Genomic DNA, 23,856 nt, shown 5'->3' with positions numbered 1-23,856 from the left:
AGCCCTTGAGTTGAATGAGGTGTGTTTGTCCGGGGGCTACAATGAAAATGTGTACGGCTAGGGGTACTTGAAGACCGGAGTTGGTAAACAACGAGGGAGTTCTATTAACCTGAGCCGCGGTGCACTGGTCTATGACCCATGGCGTGAAAGGGAAAAAGCGGTGAGGGAGGAGTGTCCTTCTCAAATCTAACAGTAATTTGTGCCACTGTCATGTTGTCGACAAGGCAGCATGGTGCATCTTTCAGAAACACATTTTTTTCCCATAAAATGTTTGAATTTTCAAACTAGTTATTTTCATTGTGATTGCAGATAATGCGTTTTTATCAAAAGCAATCACTTTCACATGTGAAAACACGGTCCTACTCATTACTCCATGTGCTTGGTCTAGCCTACAGTAGGCAATCTCTTTTCACCCGCTGCAAACAGAGGTGCTCGACACTAAGCACATGTGGACTGACTACAGGTTATAAAGAGGCAGAGGTTGTGAACTGCAAGGTGAGAGACAGACCTTAGTTAAAGGGATACTTTGGGATTTTGGCAATGTGGCCCTTTATCTACTTCCTCAGTCAGATGAACTCAGCTGTTATAGATGTTCAAATAATCCATAATGTAAAAATAAGGGAATTTTCTTTTCTTTTCAACATATATCATTAATTTATTTCAAAAGTGACAGTAGGTTTGCTGAGATTGAGGCTGTGCAGAGACCACAGACAGTAGTAGCCTCATGGAACATAACAGGCTGCATGGGAACATGTTCATGACTCAGCCTCTTGGTCGGCTACAAATCAACCTGGCCAGGGAACAATGGCAGGTTTTCAGTTGATTTCAATATTTAAGAACTCAAAATCCTCCAAAGGAAGAAAGAACATGCTGATATCTTCTTGGAGGAATCAATTTAGTCCAATATAACGTAGACCTAGTCCATTGCAATGTGCACAAACCATGTATGGGAGAAAAAAAAATCATCTCAACATTTCCTTCCCTCTTGACTTCCTTTTCCGGGAATCGCCTAGGGAAAGGACAGACTGAAATTAGTAGATTGAAGGAATCAAATGGCATACCAATGACTTTAAAATAGTATGCCGATAATATCCCAACATTTGTAGTTACTATTGCATTTGATGGATCAGAAAGAGGCTTGGCAGGGGTGAGAATGGACTTTTATTATGTTTCTTATGCCATTTCATTTCCAAAATAATCATATAGTGCTACTGGTTGCATCAGTCTCTAGATCATTAAAGCACTAAATTAATTTAAATTAAAACATCTTTCAGAAAAGACAGACTTACAAAAGGACACAGTTTACAAGAAGCACGAAAAAAGTAATTGTGTTAGTAGGTTAAATAATCCATTTAGTTGTTTAGGTTGTTGTGAGGTTGGGCAGTTCAACAACATATGGGTACGGAGGTACAGGAAACAAAGACAGAAAAACTCCTTCAAAAAAAGAGAAGTGCTAAGCAAGGTCTTCCCGCTGAGGTATGACATCGAAGTGTGTAAATTATAAATGTTCAACTGTGGCGTTTATGAGGTGTCCGTTTGAGCTTAAGTCTTGTCAAGATACAAGATTCAGGCTGACAACAGGGCATAAAGTAGCAGCCAAGATGCCAGACAAAGTGGTTTATCTTGAGTTATTACAATTTGAATACCAGGGATTTTATAGATTTTTACTGAATAGGACAGTGTTAATAGCAGGACAAGACACAATCAGATTAAACCAGATCCCGGTTAGACCGACGCACGTCTGTTAATTGAAATCATGGCTTGGTGCTGATGGGTTGTTAAATGTTCCTGCTTGCACCAGTTAGTTTTCCATCCAGTCGTTTGACCTACCTCACTGCAACACACACCCCTTTTTACATTTAGGGTGTCCCTTTCCAGTGTTACCTTGTGCTTTAGAGAGTCAGAGAAAAAAACACGAAAAACAAACTACATGATGATCATGAAAGGACTCAATGTGATGTAAATGGGAGGTTTTTAAGATCGATTTCCAAAAACAGTACATTCATGCTAAAACTTAAGTTTTAAAAACAGCACCAAATGATCAGACACTATATAAAATGTAAAATGCAATAAAACCACATAAAAAAAGGGGACAACATCTCCCTTTCATACACGTCAGGAGACCACAGTTCCAAACATCTTTATTAGAATGAATGAATACATTACCTTCATTACTCTTATTTTTGTTTCTTCTAAATAGCTTCTGCTGTTTTTTATCCTCTGGTGTTAGGGGTCCCGACTTAAAAGAAGGCAGAGCTTCGGATACCAATGAGAGCAGATCTTTAGAGTCCACTCCATCGTGCACATCGTAAGCCAGAACGCTTTGCACCGCACTGACCAAACACTTGTTGCCATTGGTGTCTCGGTGTCTGTTAGTTACACCGTCATCCTGTGCCACCATCTTGTCATCCCCAGTCTCATCTGGTCTAAGAGTCTTTACCATCATGCTGCTGCTCTTACCTTCAACATCATCTTGGCCAATGGTTTTTCCCATCAGCTTTTTCTCTATAATCATGTCCATATCAGCGACAGCCAGTGTGCAGGCTCCATTAAGTTGACCCTCTCCATTGCTCTGTGAGCACTCAGGCATCAAGTCCTCTGTCACCAGGCCACTGTTGACATTCTGGTTGATTTCAGCCAGGTCTGTGAAGGTAGAGTGGCTTGGGGTGTTATTTAGGACATCCATTCCTAGTATCGCCGGAGGTGGCGAATTGTCTGTGGGGAGGCTTGGCAGAGGCTCCCCTCCATCCTGGAGTTCAGCTGGGAGCTGGTTAGTCTTTGCCAAAGCTGTTTCTTTTGGGTATTTTTCTTTGGGTTTGCTGGGGCATCCGTTCACTCCTTCTCTTGCTGCCCTCTCCTCTGCCTGGGGTTGGGTGGGAATGGGAATGCTGGAGGCTTCGACATCTTTTACAGGCTTGACACTTGATCCTGCAGGTGAGAGAGGTTCTGTTAATGCTTGGAGAGGAAGAGCAGGTCTACTGTACCAGGCATTCCTAACATTCCATCATTCTTAATTAAGCAGGCGATGTTTAAATCTGGCAAGTGCTGTTAAATAAAATACACAAAGAAGCACAACCAAGCACACATTCTTGATGAAATTAAGCAAGTGTAATTGGTAGTGGCTGCAATAAAGCTAAAAACGCCCAATGCTTCCTGGAGTGGAGGGGCTGAGGGTAGCTGAAGGGACTAAAAACAGGGCTCCGGGCAGCCGAGCGGAAATGGAGGAAAACTCGCCTCCCTGCGGACCTGGCATCCTTTCACTCCCTCCTCTCTACATTCTCCTCTTCTGTCTCTGCTGCTAAAGCCACTTTCTACCACTCTAAATTCCAAGCATCTGCCTCTAACCCTAGGAAGCTCTTTGCCACCTTCTCCTCCCTCCTGAATCCTCCTCCCCTTCCTCCCCCTCCTCCTCCCTCTCTGCGGATGACTTCGTCAACCATTTTGAAAAGAAGGTCGACGACATCCGATCCTCGTTTGCTAAGTCAAACGACACCGCTGGTTCTGCTCACACTGCCCTACCCTGTGCTTTGACCTCTTTCTCCCCTCTCTCTCCAGATGAAATCTCGCGTCTGTTGACGGCCAGCCGCCCAACAACCTGCCCGCTTGACCCTATCCCCTCCTCTCTTCTCCAGGCCATTTCCGGAGACCTTCTCCCTTACCTCACCTCGCTCATCAACTCATCCTTGAACCGCTGGCTACGTCCCTTCCGCCTTCAAGAGAGCGAGAGTTGCACCCCTGCTGAAAAAACCTACACTCGATCCCTCCGATGTCAACAACTACAGACCAGTATCCCTTCTTTCTTTTCTCTCCAAAACTCTGAACGTGCCGTCCTTGGCCAGCTCTCCTGCTATCTCTCTCAGAATGACCTTCTTGATCCAAATCAGTCAGGTTTCAAGACTAGTCATTCAACTGAGACTGCTCTTCTCTGTGTCACGGAGGCGCTCCGCACTGCTAAAGCTAACTCTCTCTCCTCTGCTCTCATCCTTCTAGACTTATCGGCTGCCTTTGATAACAGTGAACCATCAGATCCTCCTCTCCACCCTCTCCGAGTTGGGCATCTCCGGCGCGGCCCACGCTTGGATTGCGTCCTACCTGACAGGTCGCTCCTACCAGGTGGCGTGCGGAGAATCTGTCTCCGCACCACGTGTCTCTCACCACTGGTGTCCCCCAGGGCTCTGTTCTAGGCCCTCTCCTATTCTCGCTATACACCAAGTCACTTGGCTCTGTCATATCCTCACATGGTCTCTCCTATCATTGCTATGCAGACGACAAACAATTAATCTTCTCCTTTCCCCCTTCTGACCAGGTGGCGAATCGCATCTCTGCATGTCTGGCAGACATATCAATGTGTGATGACGGATCACCACCTCAAGCTGAACCTCGGCAAGACGGAGCTGCTCTTCCTCCCGGGAAGGACTGCCCGTTCCATGATCTCGCCATCACGGTTGACAACTCCATTGTGTCCACCTCCCAGAGTGCTAAGAACCTTGGCGTGATCCTGGACAACACCCTGTCGTTCTCAACTCACATCAAGGCGGTGACCCGTTCCTGTAGGTTCATGCTCTACAACATTCGCAGAGTACGACCCTGCCTCACACAGGAAGCAGCGCAGGTCCTAATCCAGGCACTTGTCATCTCCCGTCTGGACTACTGCAACTCGCTGTTGGCTGGGCTCCCTGCCTGTGCTATTAAACCCCTACAACTCATCCAGAACGCCGCAGCCCGTCTGGTGTTCAACCTTCCCAAGTTCTCTCACGTCACCCGCTCCTCCGCTCTCTCCACTGGCTTCCAGTTGAAGCTCGCATCCGCTACAAGACCATGGTGCTTGCCTACGGAGCTGTGAGGGGAACGGCACCTCCGTACCTTCAGGCTCTGATCAGGCCCTACACCCAAACAAGGGCACTGCGTTCATCCACCTCTGGCCTGCTCGCCTCCCTACCCTGAGGAAGTACAGTTCCCGCTCAGCCCAGTCAAAACTGTTCGCTGCTCTGGCACCCCAATGGTGGAACAAAACTCCCTCACGACGCCAAGTCAGCGGAGTCAATCACCACCTTCCGGAGACACCTGAAACCCCACCTCTTTAAGGAATACCTAGGATAGGATAAAGTAATCCTTCTAACCCCCCCCTCCCCCTTAAAAGAGTTAGATGCACTATTGTAAAGTGGCTGTTCCACTGGATATCATAAGGTGAATGCACCAATTTGTAAGCCGCTCTGGATAAGAGCGTCTGCTAAATGACTTAAATGTAAATGTAAATGTAAAAACAAAACAACTATTGTAAAATGTACTGTGTCTGTAAAATGCATATAGTATGTATAAGCTGGAAGTAGAAGCCTAAGTGTTGTTGTCCATTAGTTTACTCCAATTAGGGGAGGTATGGTAGGGTTAGGGGAAAATATGGGAGACTGGAAATGAAGCAGACAATTACATTGATGGAAGCCACAATCCATCCGCAATATTAAAGCTAATCTACCCCCCTAATATACAGTACCAGTCAAAAGTTCGGACACACTCATTCAAGGGCTTCTTTATTTGTACCATTTTCTACATTGTAGATGAATAGTGAAAACATCAAAACTATGAAATAACACATATGGAATCATGTAGTAACCAAAAAAAGTGTGTCAAAATATATTTTATATTTGCAATTCTTCAAAGTAGCCACCCTTTGCCATGATGGCATTCTCTCAACCATATTCATGAGGTAGTCACCAGGAACGCATAACAATTAACAGGTGTGCCTTAATTTGTGGAATTGTTTTCCTTCTTAATGCGTTTGAGCCAATCAGTTGTGTTGGGACAAGGTAGGGGTGGTATACAGAAGATAGCACTATTTGGTAAAAGACCAAGTCCATATTATGGCAAGAACAGCTCAAAAAAGCAAAGAGAAACGACAGTCCATCATTACTTTAAGACATGAAGGTCAGTCAATGCGGAAAATTGCAGTCGCAGAAACCATTAAGCGCTATGATGAAACTGGCTCTCATGAGGACCGCCACAGGAAAGGAATACCCAGAGTTACCTCTGCTGTAGAGGATAAGGTCATTCAAAGTTCAAAGTTCAAGTAACAGACATCTCAACATCAACTGTTCAGAGGAGACTGTGTGAATCAGGTCTTCATGGTCAAATTGCTGCAAATAAACCACTACTAAAAGAACCAATAAGAAGAAGGGACTTGCTTAGGCCAAGAAACATGAGCAATGGACATTAGACTGGTGTTAATCTGAAGAGTCCAAATTTGAGATTTGTGGTTCCAACTTCCTTATCTTTGTGAGACGTAGAGTAGGTGAACGGATGATCTCCGCATGTGTGGTTCCCACAGTGAATGCATGCAGAAGGAGGGGTGTGGGAGTGCTTTGCTGGTGACACTGTCAGTGATTTATTTAGAATTCAAGGCACACTTAACCAGCATGGCTAGCATTCTGCAGCGATACGCCATCCCATCTGGTTTGCGCTTAGTGGGACTATCATTTGTTTTTCAACTGGACAATGACCCAACACACCTCCAGGCTGTGTAAAGGGCTATTTGACCAAGAAGGAGAGTGATGGAGTGCTGCATCAAATTACCTGGCCTCCACAATCACCCGACCTCAACCCAATTGAGATGGTTTGGAACGAGTTGGACCGCAGAGTGAAGAAAAAGCAGCCAACTAGTGCTCAGCATATGTGGGAACTCCTTCAAGACCGTTGGAAAAGCATTCCAGGTGAAGCTGGTTGAGAGAATGCCAAGAGTGTGCAAAGCTGTCAAGGCAAAGGGTGGCTACTTTGAAGAATCTCAAATATAAAATATATTTTGATTTGTTTAACACTTCTTTGGTAACTACATGATTCCATGTGTGTAATTTCATAGTTATGTCTTCACTATTATTCTACAATGTAGAAAATAGTAAAAATAAAGAATTGAATGAGTAGGTGTTTCCAAACTTTTGACTGGTACTATATATCGGCGAAGCCTGGTTATGGTTCAGTATAGGAGTGAAGCTGGAGACAGGACAGGGTCAGAGTCGTCTTGTCCTTACCAGGCTGGCCCGTATCCCTATTCATTTCACAAGAGAGGGGGCTATCCGTTTCGCACCTGGGCCGGGTCTTCCTGAGATGAAAGCCTTTCCGGATATCATTAAGGAGGTGGTCGATAATACAGCCATCGTCCTGTGGTGGGGGTCCTTTCCGGACTGGTGACAGAGGATAGAGAAAGAGATGTATTAAGATACCACATGGCAGGCTACTCTATCGTCTTAGTGGGAATACAAAACAGACTCCTGACAGACAGGAGATATGGACCATCAGAAGAACTCACTTATTTTTCCGTTCTCCCCCTTCTGTCTCTTGGATTCCTCCTCCTCAAGCTGCTTCTTCCTTTTCTCCGCCTTCACAGCCTGCTCTTTTCTGCTCTTGTTTTCCTGTGGAAGTACATAGAACATTGGGAAAGAGGATGAGGAGACTTCGTAACCAAACCTCTGTTTTCAATGTACTAGCGATGGAAATCAGTATGCATTATTAACATTTATCCAAACTTGTGGAATTCCGTCTATTAGTGATGTGCTCCTCTGACCTTTAAGGCTTTGATGAAAAGCCCCCTGAAGGTCTTAATGGTGCCAAAGAGCTCTTCCAGGGAGAGTTGGTTTGCATCCTCACACAGGTAGAGGGCCAGGTCACTCTTCTTCCTCACAATCTCTGCAAACCGCTTTTCCAAATCCAGGCAGGCCTCCAGGTTTTCCTTGGGGAGGGAAACGAGGTTGAACCATTGCCTTTTAAAGAACACTAGTGTATAGTTGACCTCCAAAAGAGTTGAAAAAAGTCATTATTGGGAGGCAACTACAATAGAATACAATTCACTGGTTTCATACCTCAATGACCTTTTCAAACTGCTCCTTTACATCGTCCACAGAGTTGGTGACTTTCTTTGCCGCTTCTTTAAGTCGTTTTAGTAAGGCACTGGCTTCTGCCTGAATGGAGTCAAGGTTGACTCTGATGGATAAAAGGCAATATTTATAAATGTTTTAATGTAATTGAATCATTTGTTTATCAATTGCAGAACTCATAACAATTGTTTGAATAAAAAGGGTTTTATACCCAGCTGCCTTTTCACAAATCTCAATGTCGTCAGGAAGGTTCAACAGCTCTGGGTGGTTCAGCTCTGCCTCCTGTAAACAAGTCATGAGTTTATTTATGATTTCCAACTTTGATTTGATTGTCCATGTGAAGTATGTTTGGTTTCTGTGAGGAGCACTGACCAAAGTCGTTTTTATCCTCAGAAAAGCACTAACTATTATTTATAATAGGGTTACCTCCAGAATGTGATGGAGCAGGGTAATGCGGCTCTTGTTGGCCTTAGTCTCAGTCAGCTTCAGCAGAGAGCTGATCTTAAAGCCCTCAGCGTTCCCTGTGTGACTTCCCTGTGAGCAAGCAGAGAGTCAGGAGTTAGAGCTTTTCAGACTGCATAAGTGTTGCATGTTTACGGGTGAGTGGAATGTCATCCTTCATCGGTGGGGTTTAACAATTGTTGGCATTCAATATTAATGGTACATTACCACCACCAACTGGACTGGAGTATAAATCCATTATACTTTGTGATGCAAAAAGGGAAAAAATAAAAATTAGCCTGCCAACTAACCCTACATTCATTAAAAACCCACCACCCCATTTGATCGACGGTCTGGGAGAACGGGACACTCCCATTCAACACTCCCTGTAACTCTTCTGCAGTAAAATCTTGAAAACCCAAGTACTTCTCTGCAGCTGCCACAAAACCTATTTTCTGTGATTTACGTTCCATTTCAGCGTTACAGTTGATAACCATGGCAATGAACACCAAAAAGCCAACCTTACTGAAGCACATTTAATTCGTAGACCTATCATTCTGTACTGGTAAAAGTCTACTACCCACTGGGAGCCTCTTATGATCCCTCAACATTGACCCATCGTCCTCACTGCCTCAGGATACGATACCTTCAGTACAACTGACTGACAACCTGTCTCTCTCGCACTGGACACTTCTGATCCTCATCAACATGGGCACCTCTATAGTTAACACATACCTTTTTTTTCTTCACCAGTACTACACATTCCTTAGTCCCATGCCTTCCTGCACACATCTAGGAATCTCCCTACCTACTGCAAAATGACCATAAGCTTGGCACTTGAAACACTTGTGGGTTCGGCACAAAAGCTATTACAGGCTAACTGATATCCTAACATTACTTTGTCAGGTAGGAATGCCATCGTTTCGAGAGTCCTTACTTACATAGTTGAGGAAGTTTCCCACATCAAGGATGAGCCTGCAGAAACTTGGCATGAGAGTGCTCATTCTGAGACCTGAGGAGATTTTTTTTTAATGAAACATTCTATGCAAATAAAATACATTTTTAGACATTTTGAAAAACCAACACTTTAGTTGTTAAAACATTTCCAGCACAAAGCAACAATTTGTTCTACATAGAACAGCATATAACAGTTACCACTCTTGACAGTTCTAACAAACACAATTCTAAATAATAAACTTTACTGTATCCTCTGCTAGCTTACAAAAATATGCAATGGATTCATAAAGCAATCATTGTAACATGAGTGTTTCAGTGGTGTAAAGTACTTAAGTAAAAACACTTTAAAGTACTACTTAAGTCATTTTTTGGGGTTCTGTATTTTACTACTTATATTTGACAACTTTTACTTCACTAAAGAAAGTAATGTACTTTTTATTCCATACATTTTCCCTGACACCCAAAAGTACTTGGTACATTTTGAATGCTTAGCAGGACAGAAAAATGGTCCAATTGACACACTTATCAAGAGAACATCCCTGGTCATCCCTACTGCCTCTGATCTGGCGGACTCACTTAACACATGTTTCGTTTGTAAGTTACGCCTGAGTGTTGGAGTGTGCCCCTGGCTAGCCGTAAATCTTTAAAAAACGGTACCGCCTGGTTTGCTTAATATAAGGAATGTTTTACTATAGATCCTTACGTATATCTTAGAAATAAAATGTTGATACTTAAGTATATTTAAAACCAAATACTTTTTCTTAAGTAGTATTTTACTGGGTGGCTTTCAGATTAGTCATTTTCTATAAAAAGGTATCTTTACTTTTACTCAAGTATGACAATTGGGTACTTTTTCCACCACTGGTGTTTACACAGGGAAGTTGGTGTTGACTTACACTGGCATGCTGATTCAACCACCTCTGCTTTGGGCTTGAGCATGTCCAGTACTGAGGTGGTCTCCTCACACAGCAGCATACAGTCTATCCTCAGCTCGTAACTGTGGGTAGACACGAGAGCGAGAAGGAGGATACGAAGTAGGGATGGTATGGCAGGGAAGAGAGATACCATTGGGAATTTAAAAAGACAAGTCAAGCTAGGGCCAAACAAAAACAGACACCAGATTCCGTTAACTATCACAGCCAGAGATTCTTCTCTACATAGAGTATCCAGTGAGGTGCCAGGAATTATGAAAACGATAAAAGGAACAGCAGTTACCATGGTACAGCCAGGAGAGTGATGTAGAATCGGTCTACATTGGCCAACTTTAATTTTTCTCCCAGGAAGGATTTCAGGTTATCTATCTAAATTGAGACAGAAAAGGGAGGCTCTTTAGTCAAAACCACCATGTTTGCTGTATTAATAAAGGTGATTTGCAAACATTGTGAACATCTGGTACCTACAGTACCTCATGTTTCTCAGGTAAGAGTTTAATAAGCTGCTTCAAGACCTCCACATCGAACTTAGAGCGATCCCCACTCTGAATCAACACCACAAACTCATCATGAGAGCTAGATAGAGAAGCATGGAGAAAAAAGTAAGCTCAATGGGGTAAAAACATTGATATCAATACCGACTTAATGACAAATTACTTAACCATTTGAATTGCTTGAGAAATATGTTCAAATTCAAGTTCTTCTTTGCATCAATAAAGGAGATCTGTAGAGAGAAGAGGGGAATAGACATTTTGTTTGAGAGGTTGTTTTAGGATTCATAATGAGCCATGTTTCTGGTGTGCTCCAGATACGAGAGCTGTAATGAGTGTTGACCAGTGCACCTCTTTAGGCTCCTTTTTGACAGGAGCAGCTGCCCCCTTATCTTTGTGTTCGGTCACTGGGAGACAGAACAGCTGTTCAATGCTGGAGTAGTTGGGCTCCCGAGGAGTGTCTTTCTGAGCTGAAGTCCACATGGAATGACCATCTGTGTGTATATTAAAGGAGGGAGAGAATAACCACAACACATCTGGAATTACCTCACAAAAAAGTATGTAACCAGACAATCTTTTCCCCTCCTACATAGAGCAGACTGCTTCTGTAAACACAGGGGAGGATCATTAAAGAGAGATGCCAAGGTTTTCCACTCACCAGTGACAGCTCTGAGTTTCTGCCAGTTGAGCTTCTTCATCCTCAGGGTGGGGCAACGGCCTGCCTTGGAGGCAGCAGCAGAGGCATACCCCAGGGACTGGCTACTCTGGGCCACCACAATGCCACCTATGCCAGGGGGAGGTGGTGGTGGAGGAGGCAGGCCTGGCATACCGGGCAAGGGTGGGGGTAGTGGAGGTCCTCCACCGCCCATTCCTGGTGGGGGAGGTGGAGGTGGAGGAGGGCACCCTGGGGGCACCTGCATCCCTAGTAGAGGAGTTGGTGGTGGGGGTACTCCACCTCCAATGTGTTGTAATGGTGGAGTGGGGGGTGGAGGAGGGGGAGGTGGGCACTGAATGGGACCTGGTCCCATCATATTGGGATATAGGAAAGGTGGAGGGGGTAGTGGAGGAGAGGACACTTTTGTGGAGCATTTGGTCAGTCTTTCTTGGTCATCATCCACCATGTCGGTCTGAACAGCCTTATCAATCTTCTTGGGTGGCAGACCATCCACAGCATCGACACCAGCTGTCCTGCGCTTGGAGAACACCAGGCGTTGCATAATAATCTCACAAGAGTCCATATGAGCTGGAGCACAGAATCACACACAAACACTCAAATCTACTGAATTTTGTTGACAAGTAACCAAGACAACCATTTTTCCTACGCACGCTGTTCACCCAGACTGCAGTCCTTTGCCCATAACTCTCTTAGGGGCTGTCTCTTATACACATCAGATGTGTATAAGAGACAGTCTTAGGGGTCAGCTTATTGAACTATTGAATGTGTCAGGAGCGTGATGACTCACAGTCTTGATCCAGCAGAATGGCCCGGTTAGTGATGGCCTCCAGGGCTTGCCAGATGTCAGCCCTCTCGGGCCCCAGCAGCAGCAGGGCTTGTAGGATGGACAGCAGCTGGCGGGACGACGGAGAGCTGCTCACCTTGAGGTTGAACAACACACAACCAAACCTTATTTTGAGTGCATAATTTTGTTGTTTACGGAACTAGCCATGAGTAGGTGACATGCAGTGTTATGGCAGTGCAGCTGACAGCTGTGCTCACTTTGTTGAAGAGGGTGATGAACACCTCCTGGTGACTGCTCACGTCTATGCCTCCATAGACCCTCAGCAGCTCCTCCTCATCCTCAGACATGGCCTCTTCAAACGCCTCACACTGAATGATCAAGTCCTCATCCTCCTCATCTCTGTCTCTCACACACCAGACACACAGACACAAACACACAATTAAAAAGGGCCTATTGAGCAAGTAGCCTGTTTACAATGTTTATTTCCCACTTGCACATCAAATCAACAAAATTATTGACAAATGTGCAAGTAACAAAGGTTTTGTTTAACATTTCACTCAAACTATATTGTACTTGACCAATGCATGGGCATTTCTTATCTGCACATGACAAAAAGGTCACAATGAAACGAGGAAGTAAGTCAAGGCACTCACCTCAATTTGGGCAGTATATCAAGTAATTGTAATCCTATAAAACAGAAACACTGCATTTAATAAAGACAGTCACAAAAACAACGATCCAGCTCCCAAATGATCAGTTTCCTACTTTGTAGTAGGTTATTAAAAAGTTGGAACACTGCGGAATATGATCTGGAATCAGCGAGTGAAGTCGATTGCAGGTGAGCGATTAGGACATAATTATGGTGCGTTCATGACAACTCGGAAATCTTCGACCTCAGACTTCAGTGCGTTCAAGACAACTGGGAACTCGAGTTGGATGACCAGCGTTCAAAATAATTTTTCCCAGTCGGAGCTCATTTTTTACAACCCACTAAAGTCGAAAGTCTGATATTTCTGAGTTCCCGAGTTCCCAGTTGTTTTGAGCGTGACATACAAGTCGAAAACTCAGGCATCATATCAGAGCTTTGACTTCTGCTGCATTCATAACCAAGTGGAAGGTGGGAATTTACCAGTTTTGAAGTCGTAAATACCAGTTGGATGCATTCAGGTGGTTTGAATTCATTGAGAAACACTGATTGGCTAATGGCCAACAAGCTGTGTAAACCATAAACTAAAAGTACAGCTATCATGCTTGTAAACAAATTATAGTGTTCAAAAATCATATTAATAGATTGCATTTTATAAATAATCTTTTGTTGCTGCATTTAACTGCAGGAAATGCTGTTATCGAGGTAATTTCCTTATTAGGTGACGTCAGAGGTCAGCATCTGGGAGAAGTGGGAACTCAGGATGATAGATGAGTTTCCCACCAGTAATTACCAGTTGGAGGTCCGTTCAAAGGAATTTTTCCACATCGTATGTGGTAAATTCCCCTTCCCACTTGGTTACTAATGCAGCATTCTCCTACCTGAAGATCAATGACTTCTCAATTTCTCTCAGTCTGAGCTCGCATTTTTTGAGTTCCCAGTTGTTTTGAACGCACCAAAAATCTATTTGCAGTAGAGTGGTGATGTGGAACGACTTCGAATAGGCTACATTTACAGAATTTTTTGAAAAAATCTCAAATGTATTTCACATTTACCGTGAATAGCAAATTCACAAAGAAAGGGAATGGCGACTTGACCACAGACAAGCTTTTGTTAGACTGCCGCCAATAGGCCATTATAAAAAGGTAGGCATAAATCAAAGCCTGTTCATAGAGAATACCCTACTTAGCCTAATATAATGGTGCTTTCAAGACAACTGGGAATTCGAGAAAAAAAAGGTTAAATCAAGTGATCTTTAGGTTGACGCTCTAGAAAGATGCCCGAGTTTCTGACATGGAATTTCGAGTTGGATGACCATTCGGAGCTAGTTTTTCCCCTGAGTTCCCAGTTGTCTTGAACGCACTGAAGTCAGAGATTTCCAAGTTCTGGGTGGTGAGTTCTGAGTTGTTTTGAACACGGCATTAGACCGCTTCTTCTAATTAATTAAATAAATAATCAGAGGTCTAATATTGGGATAGACAATACAATAACCTGTCAAGAACCATAATATTATGCATAGCATATATGACAGACTACAGTTTATCAAATTTTGATAGGCCTACTACTATGCCCATATTTCTTCAACAATGTCAGCACTACAGCATACTGTAGATAGGCCTAATCTTGATTTCCCCTTCATTAAAACACATATTTTTCAAAAACAAAAAAAGATTAATGTAACACCATCTATGCCAGACACAAATGCATAATTGTATCCCTGAATATGAGGTTTGCACAAGTTTCAGGTGTTTGGGGACAAGATAGGGGACAGATTGAGGACAGGCATATACAGTAGCTAGAAGGACCCAGTGACACTTCATGACAAAAAGAATGTGGACACCTGCTTGTTGAACATCTCATTCCAAAATCATGGGCATTAATATGGAGTTGGTCCCCCCTTTGCTGCTATAACAGCCTCCACTCTTCTGGGAAGGCATTCCACTAGATGTTGTAACATTACTGTGGGGACTTGCTACCATTCAGCCACAAGAGCATTAGTGAGGTTTGGCACTGATGTTGGGAGATTAGGCCTGGCTCACAGTCGGCATTCCAATTCATCCAATAGGTTTTCGATGAGGTTGAGGTCAGGGCTCTGTGCAGGCCAGTCAAGTTCTTCCACACTGATCTCGACAAGCCATTTCTGTATGGACCTCACTTTGTGCATGGGGCATTGTCATGCTGAAACAGGAAAAGGTCTTCCCCAAACTGTTGCCACAAAGTTGGAAGCATGGAATCGTCTTGAATTTCCCTTCACAGGAACTAAGGGGCCTAGCCCGAATCATTGAAGAGGAGTGGGATAACATTCCCCAGGCCACAATCAACAGCCTGATCAACTCTATGCGAAGGAGATGTGTCGCGCTGCATGAGGCAAATGGTGGTCACACCAGATACTAACTGGTTTTCTGATCCACGCCCGTACCTTTTTTAAAGTTATCTGTCACCAAGAGATGCATATACGTGTTCCCAGTCATGTGAAATCCTTAGATTAGGGCCTAATGAATATATTTCAATTATAACTTATTTTAAATAATAAAATATTTTAAATTGTTCCATGTTGCGTTTTATAGTTTTGTTCAGTATACATTTTGTCATTAACAATGTGCCACTGTGTGACCTTGCAGATGAACTGAATCTCTGCCAAGTGGCTGAGTAATGAAGATAAACAATGCGCTGTACCAATAAACTCCTTGCGCATCTTGTCTCTCTGTTGCAGGTCATCTTTCCCAAAGATGATGGCGTTGATGACACTGAGGAGGGTGACAATGTAGGGCACGTTGTCTGTGGCCTGCAGCTCGTTCATGATCACACTGAAGCGATACAGCTGGGTCTTCACACCCTGCGGGACAAATTAACACATTAGACATACTGTATATCATTCACTCACACTGTGTGAGGACAGCCCCACCCCCCACCCCATACACGGAATGGTTCAATATTGATCAAAAAGTAACATTAATCAATGTATTGACAACTATGGATGTAACTAGATAACAGAATTAAGTTACTTAGGCAGTCTAACATCTGTACACTAGAAGGCATTTCAAGGGGCTAAGTCATATGGTTATTCAGTAATGTATGGAATGAATAAAAATTACTTTAATTATCCTATTTAATGAGATTCTTTTGAGCTGAAATAGCATGTAACATGTTTTTTTGTCATATCTGATTTCAGTCAGCTTTCATCAAAATCACACACACTGTTATGTGTACTTTCCCCCCAGCATTTTTCTCTCTCATTATCCTTCCTAAATCACAATCAGGCAACTTATCCTGTAGATGAATGGTATATATTTCCGTAGCCTCTGTCAATTAGTGAAAGCTTGTCTGGCTGTATGACACTTGCCTTGTAATGGTCCAGGGCATCCAGGGCGAGACGGTACCCATCAGAGGAGAACATGCTCAGGGCAGCAAGCAGCTCAAACACCTGCTTCTTCACCATGGTATTGGACGTGTCCAAGGCTGTGGTAAGACATTGTCACAGTCAGTGTACACATAGGGTGTATTCATTATGCTGACCGCGTTGCAAAACCGAAAAGGAACGGAAAATGTTTTTCATTGAACGTTTCTATTGGACAAATTCAGGTAGGTCCCTCCCTGTTTCGTTCTGTTTGGTTTGATTTCAGTTGCAAGATGTAATGAATACAACCATGGTCATGGTCCTCATATTACATCCTGCCTCTTTCTTTCTCCCTTGTCTGGTGTCCTCTAGAATGTTATGGCTTATTTTAAGGAAACGTGACGTGAACTTTGCCCCTTTTCTGAAAACGTTTTGTGTTTGTGAGTGTATGTGAAGATGTTGCAATGCACTGTCTCTCCCCACAGTGTCTCACTCCATACACTTTGTCTGACATAATAGCCTATATCTGACCTGAATTGTTCCATGTTGCCATTGTACTCCTAAATCTACAACTGAATAAAAATTCTTAAGGATTATGTATGTGCATTTATGCTCACTAAGGCCTTTACATTATATATACAGTACCAGTCAAATGTTTGGACACACCTACTTATTCAATTCTTTATTTTGACTATTTTCTACATTGTAGAATAGTAGTGAAGACATCACACTATGAAATAGCACATATAGAACCATGTAGTAACCAAAAAAGTGTTAAACAAATCAAAATATATTTGAGATTTGAGATTCTTCAAAGTAGCCACCCTTTGCCTTGTTCCAGGTAGTCACCTGGAATGCGTTTCGATTAACAAGTGTGCCTTGTTAAAAGTTAATTTGTGGAATTTCTTACCTCCTTAATGTGTTTTAGCCAATCAGTTGTGTTGTGACAAGCTAGGGGTGGTATACAGAATATAGCCTTATTTGGTAAAAGACCAAGTCCATATTTTTGCAAGAACAGCTCAACTAAGCAAAGAGACACGACAGTCCATCATTACTTTAAGACATGAAGGTCAGTCAATCCCAAACATTTCAAGAACTTTTCAAGTTTCTTCAAGTGCAGTCACAAAAACCATCAAGCGCTATGATGAAACTGGCTCTCATGAGGACCGTCACATGAAAGGAAGACCCAGAGTTACCTCTGCTGCAGAGGATAAGTTCATTAGAGTAACCAGCCTCAGAAATTGCAGCTCAAATAAATGCTTCACAGAGTTCAAATATCAGACACATCTCAACATCAACTATTTAGAGGAGACTGCATGAATCAGTCCTTCATGGTCAAATTGTTGCAAAGAAACCACTACTAAAGGACACCAATAATAATAAGAGACTTGCTTGGGCCAAGAAACATGAGCAATGGACATTAGACCAGTGGAAATCTGTCCTTAGGTCTGAGGAGGCCAAATTTGAGATTTGTGGTTCCAACCGCTGTGAGACGCAGAGTAGGTGAACGAACTTTGCTGGTAACACTGTCGGTGATTTATTTAGAATTCAAGGCACACTTAACCAGCATGGTTTGCGCTTAGTGGGACTATCATTTTGTTTTTCAATTGCACAATGACCCAACACACCTCCAGGCTGTGTAAAGGCCTATTTGACCAAGAAGGAGTGTGATGGAGTGCTGCATCAAATGACCCGGCCTCCACAATCACCCGACCTCAACCCAATTGAGATGGTTTGGGATGAGTTGGACCACAGAGTGAAGGAAAAGCAGCCAACTAGTGCTCAGCAGATGTGGGAACTCCTTCAAGACTGTTGGAAAAGCATTCCAGGTGAAGCTGGTTGAGAGAATGCCAAGAGTGTGCAAACCTGGATGGCATACCAGTGGAAGTATACCAAACATTTTTTGATATACTCAGAGGACCAATATTAGCAAGTTTTAACCACTCCTATATAAACGACAGATTATCGGACACACATCAAGAACGTCTGATTTCATTATTACTGAAACAGGATACAAGTGGTATATATAAAGATCCAGTCCGTTTAAAAAATTGGAGGCATCTTAAACTTCAGTGTTGTGATGGAAAAATTCTATCTAAATGCTTGGCACATAGAATTAAAAAGGTTTTGTCAGATATTATTAATTCTAATCAGACTAATCAGTTTTTTACATGGACGATACATTGGAGATAATTTAAGACGAGTACTATGAATTATCGGGGAAACCAGGCATGGTTTTCATAGCTGATTTTGAAAAGGCTTTTAATAAAGTACGACTGGAGTTTATATATACAGTTGAAGTCGGAAGTATACATACACTTATGTTGGAGTCATTAACTTTTTAGGGATAGGGGGCAGCATTTTCACTTTGGAAGAACAGCGTGCCCAAAGTGAACTGCCTCCTACTCTGTCCCAGATGCTAATATATACATATTATTATTACTATTGGGTAGAAAACACTCTGAAGTTTCTACAACTGTTTGAATGATGTCTGTGAGTATAACAGAACTCATATGGCAGGCAAAAACCCAAACAGGAAGTGGGAATTCTGAGGCTGGTCGATTTTCAACTAATCGCCTATTGAAATCCCCGTGGGATATGGATCTGTTTGCACTTCCTACGCCTTCCACTAGATGTCAACAGTCTGTAGAACGTTGAATGAAATTTCTACTGTGATGTTGTGCCGGATGAGGGCTGTTTGAGTCAGTGGTCTGGCAGAGAGCCAGGTCCTGGTCACGCGCATTCCAAAGGAATTCTCCGGTTGGAACGTTATTGAATATTTAGAATAACAACATCCGAAAGATTGATTCTATAGTTAGTTTGACAAGTTTATTCGACCTGTAATATAACTTTTTGAAGTTTTCGTCCGACGTTCGCCTGGACCTGCACGAGCGTTTGGATGTGTTTACTAAACGCGCTAACAAAAGTAGCTACTTGGACATGAATAATGGACATTATCGAACAAAACAACAATTTATTGTGGAACTAGGATTCCTGGGAGTACATTCTGATGAAGATCATCAAAGGTAAGGGAATATTTATAATGTAATTTCGTATTTCTGTTGACTCCAAAATGGCGGAGAAATGTTGTTTATATCTGAGCGCCGTCTCAGATTATTGCATGGTGTGCTTTTTCCGTAAAGTTAAAAAAAAATCTGACACAGCGGTTGCATTAACTCTTGACACTACAGGGGGTGCTGTTTCAACTTGGACATTTATCGTTCCCAAATTAAACTGCCTCGTACTCAATTCTTGCTCGTACAATATGCATATTATTATTACTATTGGATAGAAAACAATCTCTAGTTTCTAAAACCGTTTGAATTATGTCTGTGGGTGAACCAGAACTCTTTCTGCAGCGAAATRCATGACAGGAACTGCGAAGGTCTGAAAACGAGGCTCTGTTCTCAGATCAGTTTAAAGCTCTGTATGTATCCTATGGGTCGACATGAACTTCACCCGCCTTCCCCTGGATGTCAGTAACCAATGAGAAGTGGAATGGAGTTTCTACGTAGTTCTCAGAGCTTATAAAAGGCCAAGGAATGAAGGGAGCTCTCTTTTCGACGTTCGTCATTGCGCAAAGCAAGACCTCAGGATGGCATTTTGAAACGCTCAGTTATCGGCCTTAGCTATATCCGTCTGTAATTTAATTCGATATAGGTGTTAAAAAACATCATAACGAAGTTATTTTAAACCGAGTTATATCAGTTATGCGAGTATATTGCTATTTTCGGAATTTCCTTAGTATTGCGCTTTGAACATTGGGCATGTTGTGGCCACATAGCTAATGTTAGCTGCTAATTCCGAAGTTGAAGACGACGTTTTACAAACAAGCAACGATTCTTTTGGACAAAGGACCACTTGCCCAAGATTCTGATGGAAGCTCGTCCAAAAGTAAGAGCTATTTATGATGTTATTCCGTATTTATGTGGAAAAATGTAAACGCATTTGTCCGCCATTATTGCGGCACTAGTCTGGCTGTAACGCACACTGTATGTCTAGTAACGTTAATTTTAAAAATCTAACTCAGCGGTTGCATTAATAACTAATGCATCTTTCATTTGCTGCCAACCTGTATTTATTTGTCAAGTTTACGATTATTTATTGATTAGATTAGGTGCCTTTCCAAGATGGCGCCGGCCAGAATGCATGACCTGTTGCCACTGATCACATTGTATAACCACGATTTTGTGCTGCTAAATATGCACATTTTCGAACAAAACCTATATGCATTGTGTAATATGATGTTACAGGACTGTCATCTGACGAAGTATATCAAGGTTAGTCAAAAAAATATATATCTTTTGCTGTATTGTTACGAACGCTAACCTGTGCTGCTGGTAAATTGCTTGGTGTCTGGCTATTGTGCTAAGCAATATAATGTATATTGTGTTTTCGCTGTAAAACACTTAAAAAATCTGACATATTGGCTGGATTCACAAGATGTTGGGCTTTCATTTGCTGTACGCTGTGTATTTTTCAGAAATGTTTTAAGATGAGATAATTAGGTATTTGACGTTGGTCTCTGTAATATTCTGGCAGCTTCGGCACTATTTCAGATTGCAGCTGCAATGTAGAACTGTGATTTATACCTGAAATATGCACATTTTTCTAAAAAAACATATGCTATACAATAAATATGTTATCAGACTGTCATCTTATGAAGTTGTTCTTGTTAGTGGCTATTTATATCTTTATTTGGTCGAATTAGTGATGGCTACTGATGGAGTAAAAAACTGGTGGAGTAAAAAAGTGGTGTCTTTTGCTAACGTGGTTAGCTAATAGATTTACATATTGTGTCTTCCCTGTAAAACATTTTAAAAATCAGAAATGATGGCTGGATCACAAGATGTGGTTATCTTTCATCTGGTGTCTTGGACTTGTGATTTAATGATATTTAGATGCTAGTATTTACTTGTGACGCTATGCTAGGCTATGCTAGTCATCTTTTTTACTGTGGGGGGTGCTCCCGGATCCGGGTTTGGGAGGAATTAGAGGTTAAGAACAAGTGTATCTTTAATTCTATGTAAAACATGTATCTTTCATCAAAGTTTATGATGAGTATTTCTGTTATTTGATGTGGCTCTGCAATTTCTCCGGATATTTTGGAGACATTTCTGAACATGGCGCCAATATAAACTGAGATTTTTGGATATAAATATGCACATTATCGAACAAAACATACATGTATTGTGTAACATGATGTCCTATGAGTGTCATCTGATGAAGATCATCAAAGGTTAGTGATTAATTCTATCTCTATTTCTGCTTTTTGTGACTCCTATCTTTGGCTGGGAAAATGGCTGATTGTGTTTTCGCTGTAAAGCATTTTTTAAATCGGGGGTAGATTAACAAGATGTTTATTTTTCATTTGCTGTATTGGACTTGTTAATGTGTGAAAGTTACATATTTTACATTATTCTTTTTTTTTTCTTCCCCGTGCTGCCTTTTCAGCGGAACGTGCGTCCCAGAAAGGTTAAAACTTGTTTTTCAACCTCGTGCGAGAAGTGCAAATCAATCCCAGAACAACAGCAAAGGACCCTGTGAAGATGCTGGAGGAAACAGGTACAAAAGTATCTATATCCACAGTAAAACAAGTCCTATATCGACATAACCTGAAAGGCTGCTCAGCAAGGAAGAAGCCACTGCTCCAAAACCGCCATAAAAAGGCCAGACTACGGTTTGCAACTGCACATGGGGACAAAGATCGTACTTTTTGGAGAAATGTCCTCTGGTCTGATGAAACAAAAATAGAACTGTTTGGCCATAATGACCATCGTTATGTTTGGAGGAAAAACGGGGAGGCTTGCAAGCCGAAGAACACCATCCCAACCGTGAAGCACGGGGCTGGCAGCATCATGTTGTGGGGGTGCTTTGCTGTAGGAGGGGCTGGTACACTTAACAAAATAGATGGCATCATGAGGGGGGGGAATTATGTGGATATATTGAAGACATCAGTCAGGAAGTTAAAGCTTGGTCACAAATGGGTCTTGCAAATGGACAATGACCCCAAGCATACTTCCAAAGTTGTGGCAAAATGGCTTAAGGACAACAAAGTAAATGTATTGGAGTGGCCATTACAAAGCCCTGACCTCAATCCTATAGAAAATGTGTGGGCAGAACTGAAAAAACGTGTGCGAGCAAGGAGGCCTACAAACCTGACTCAGTTACACCAGCTCTGTCAGGAGGAATGGGCTAAGGTGTATTTAAACTTCCGACTTCAACTGTATATGTGTAAATGTCTGAATGCTTATGTGTATATATATATATTTACATTTTTTTTTCTGGTGGATAGGAAATGATGCAGACAATTACATTGATGGAAGCAACAATCTATCAGCAATATTAAAGTTGATCCACCCCCTAAAAAAATAACAAAAAATATTACAAATAACAAAAAAAATAGTGCAAACCTGTCATCAAGGCAAAGGGTGGCTACTTTGAAGAATCTCAAATAGAAACTGTATTTTCAATTGTTTAACTTCTTGACGCTAGGGGCCAGAATTGTTTAAAAAAAAAAATAACGTTCCCAAGGTAAACGGACTATTTCTCAGGCCCAGATCGTAGAATATGCATATTTTTTGTTATCCCTGTTCTGTTGCCTGCCCCTCTTCCCTTTAAAGGCGTATCAACCAGATTCCTTTTCCAATGGCTTCCTCAGGCTGTGACATAGTTTCAGGCTTTTATTTTGAAAAATGAGCAAGATTTTTCAAAATGAGTCAGGTGTCCTTTGATTAGTTCCTGCGCGCGAGAGGGGTAGCTTGACATTTTCTTTCTCTGTAGTATTGAATAGGTTACCGTCCGGTTGAAATATTATCGATTATGTATGTTAAAAACAAACTGAGGATTGATTATAAAAAATGTTTGACATGTTTCTACGAACATTACGGATACTTTTGGGAATTTTCGTCTGCCTTTCAGGAACGGAACGAGGCTGTAGTTTTCTGAACATAACGCGCAACCCAAATGGCGTTTCTTTGTTATAAAACTAATATTTATCGAACAAAAATAACATTTATTGTGTAACTGGAAGTCTCGTGAGTACAAACATCCGAAGATTATCAAAGGTAAGTGATTAATTTGATTGCTTTTCTGACTTTCCTGACCAAGCTAATTTAAGGCTAACTGTTCTAGCATTGATTGATACACTCACAAACGCTTGGATTGCTTTCGCTGTAAAGCATATTTTCAAAATCTGACACGATAGGTGGATTAACAACAAGCTAAACTGTGTTTTGGTATATTTCACTTGAGATTGCATGATTATAAATATTTTTAGTATTATATTTGAATCTGATACTTTTGGGAATTTTCTTCTGCCTTTCAGGACCGGAACGAGCATGTGGTTTTCTGACCATAATGCGCAACCCAAATGGCGTTTTTTTGTTATAAAACTAATATTTATCGAACAAAAATAACATTTATTGTGTAACTGGGAGTCTCGTGAGTGCAAACATCCGAAGATGATCAAAGGTAAGCGATTAATTTTATTGCTTTTCTGACTTTCGTGACCAAGCTAATTTAAGGCTAGCTGTTCTAAAATTGATTGATACACTCACAAACGCTTGGATTGCTTTCGCTGTAAAGCATATTTTCAAAATCTGACACGATAGGTGGATTAACAACAAGCTAAGCTGTGTTTTGGTATATTTCACTTGAATTCCATGATTATAAATATTTTTAGGATTATTTTTGAATTTGGCGCTCTGCAATTCAGTGGTTGTTTAGGA

The 23,856-nt window shown here is 41.9% G+C and overlaps 1 protein-coding gene across 8 annotated transcripts in view; it reads right to left on the bottom strand.

The window, feature by feature from the left end:
- Nucleotides 1-610: 610 nt before the first annotated feature.
- The window catches only part of LOC111968778 (inverted formin-2), a 34,284-nt gene continuing 11,038 nt past the window's right edge, over nt 611-23,856 (bottom strand). The window contains exons 3-23 of one of the 8 annotated variants that reach the window (XM_070445200.1): nt 16,133-16,248; nt 15,466-15,625; nt 12,797-12,830; nt 12,401-12,542; nt 12,147-12,279; nt 11,342-11,926; nt 11,035-11,177; nt 10,855-10,916; nt 10,666-10,768; nt 10,476-10,561; nt 10,157-10,257; nt 9,245-9,315; nt 8,289-8,396; nt 8,074-8,144; nt 7,848-7,968; nt 7,553-7,717; nt 7,298-7,400; nt 7,020-7,172; nt 2,167-2,928; nt 1,831-1,890; nt 611-1,009 (exon numbers count right to left, since the gene is read on the bottom strand). In XM_070445200.1, coding sequence (XP_070301301.1) covers nt 1,832-1,890; nt 2,167-2,928; nt 7,020-7,172; nt 7,298-7,400; nt 7,553-7,717; nt 7,848-7,968; nt 8,074-8,144; nt 8,289-8,396; nt 9,245-9,315; nt 10,157-10,257; nt 10,476-10,561; nt 10,666-10,768; nt 10,855-10,916; nt 11,035-11,177; nt 11,342-11,926; nt 12,147-12,279; nt 12,401-12,542; nt 12,797-12,830; nt 15,466-15,625; nt 16,133-16,248 — 3,278 coding nt within the window. In that variant the 3' untranslated portion in view covers nt 611-1,009; nt 1,831. Of the gene's footprint in view, nt 1,010-1,384; nt 2,929-7,019; nt 7,173-7,297; nt 7,401-7,552; nt 7,718-7,847; nt 7,969-8,073; nt 8,145-8,288; nt 8,397-9,244; nt 9,316-10,156; nt 10,258-10,382; nt 10,562-10,665; nt 10,769-10,854; nt 10,917-11,034; nt 11,178-11,341; nt 11,927-12,146; nt 12,280-12,400; nt 12,543-12,792; nt 12,831-15,465; nt 15,626-16,132; nt 16,799-23,856 lie in introns of those variants that run through there. The other 7 variants (XM_070445201.1, XM_070445199.1, XM_070445202.1 and 4 more) reach the window with 7 other exon arrangements.

Source organism: Salvelinus sp. IW2-2015, linkage group LG9 (assembly GCF_002910315.2).
Source record: "Salvelinus sp. IW2-2015 linkage group LG9, ASM291031v2, whole genome shotgun sequence".
NCBI lineage: Eukaryota > Metazoa > Chordata > Actinopteri > Salmoniformes > Salmonidae > Salvelinus > Salvelinus sp. IW2-2015.
The sequence above is the reverse complement of the archived record's forward strand: the minus strand, read 5'-3'. Positions and strand labels throughout refer to the sequence as shown.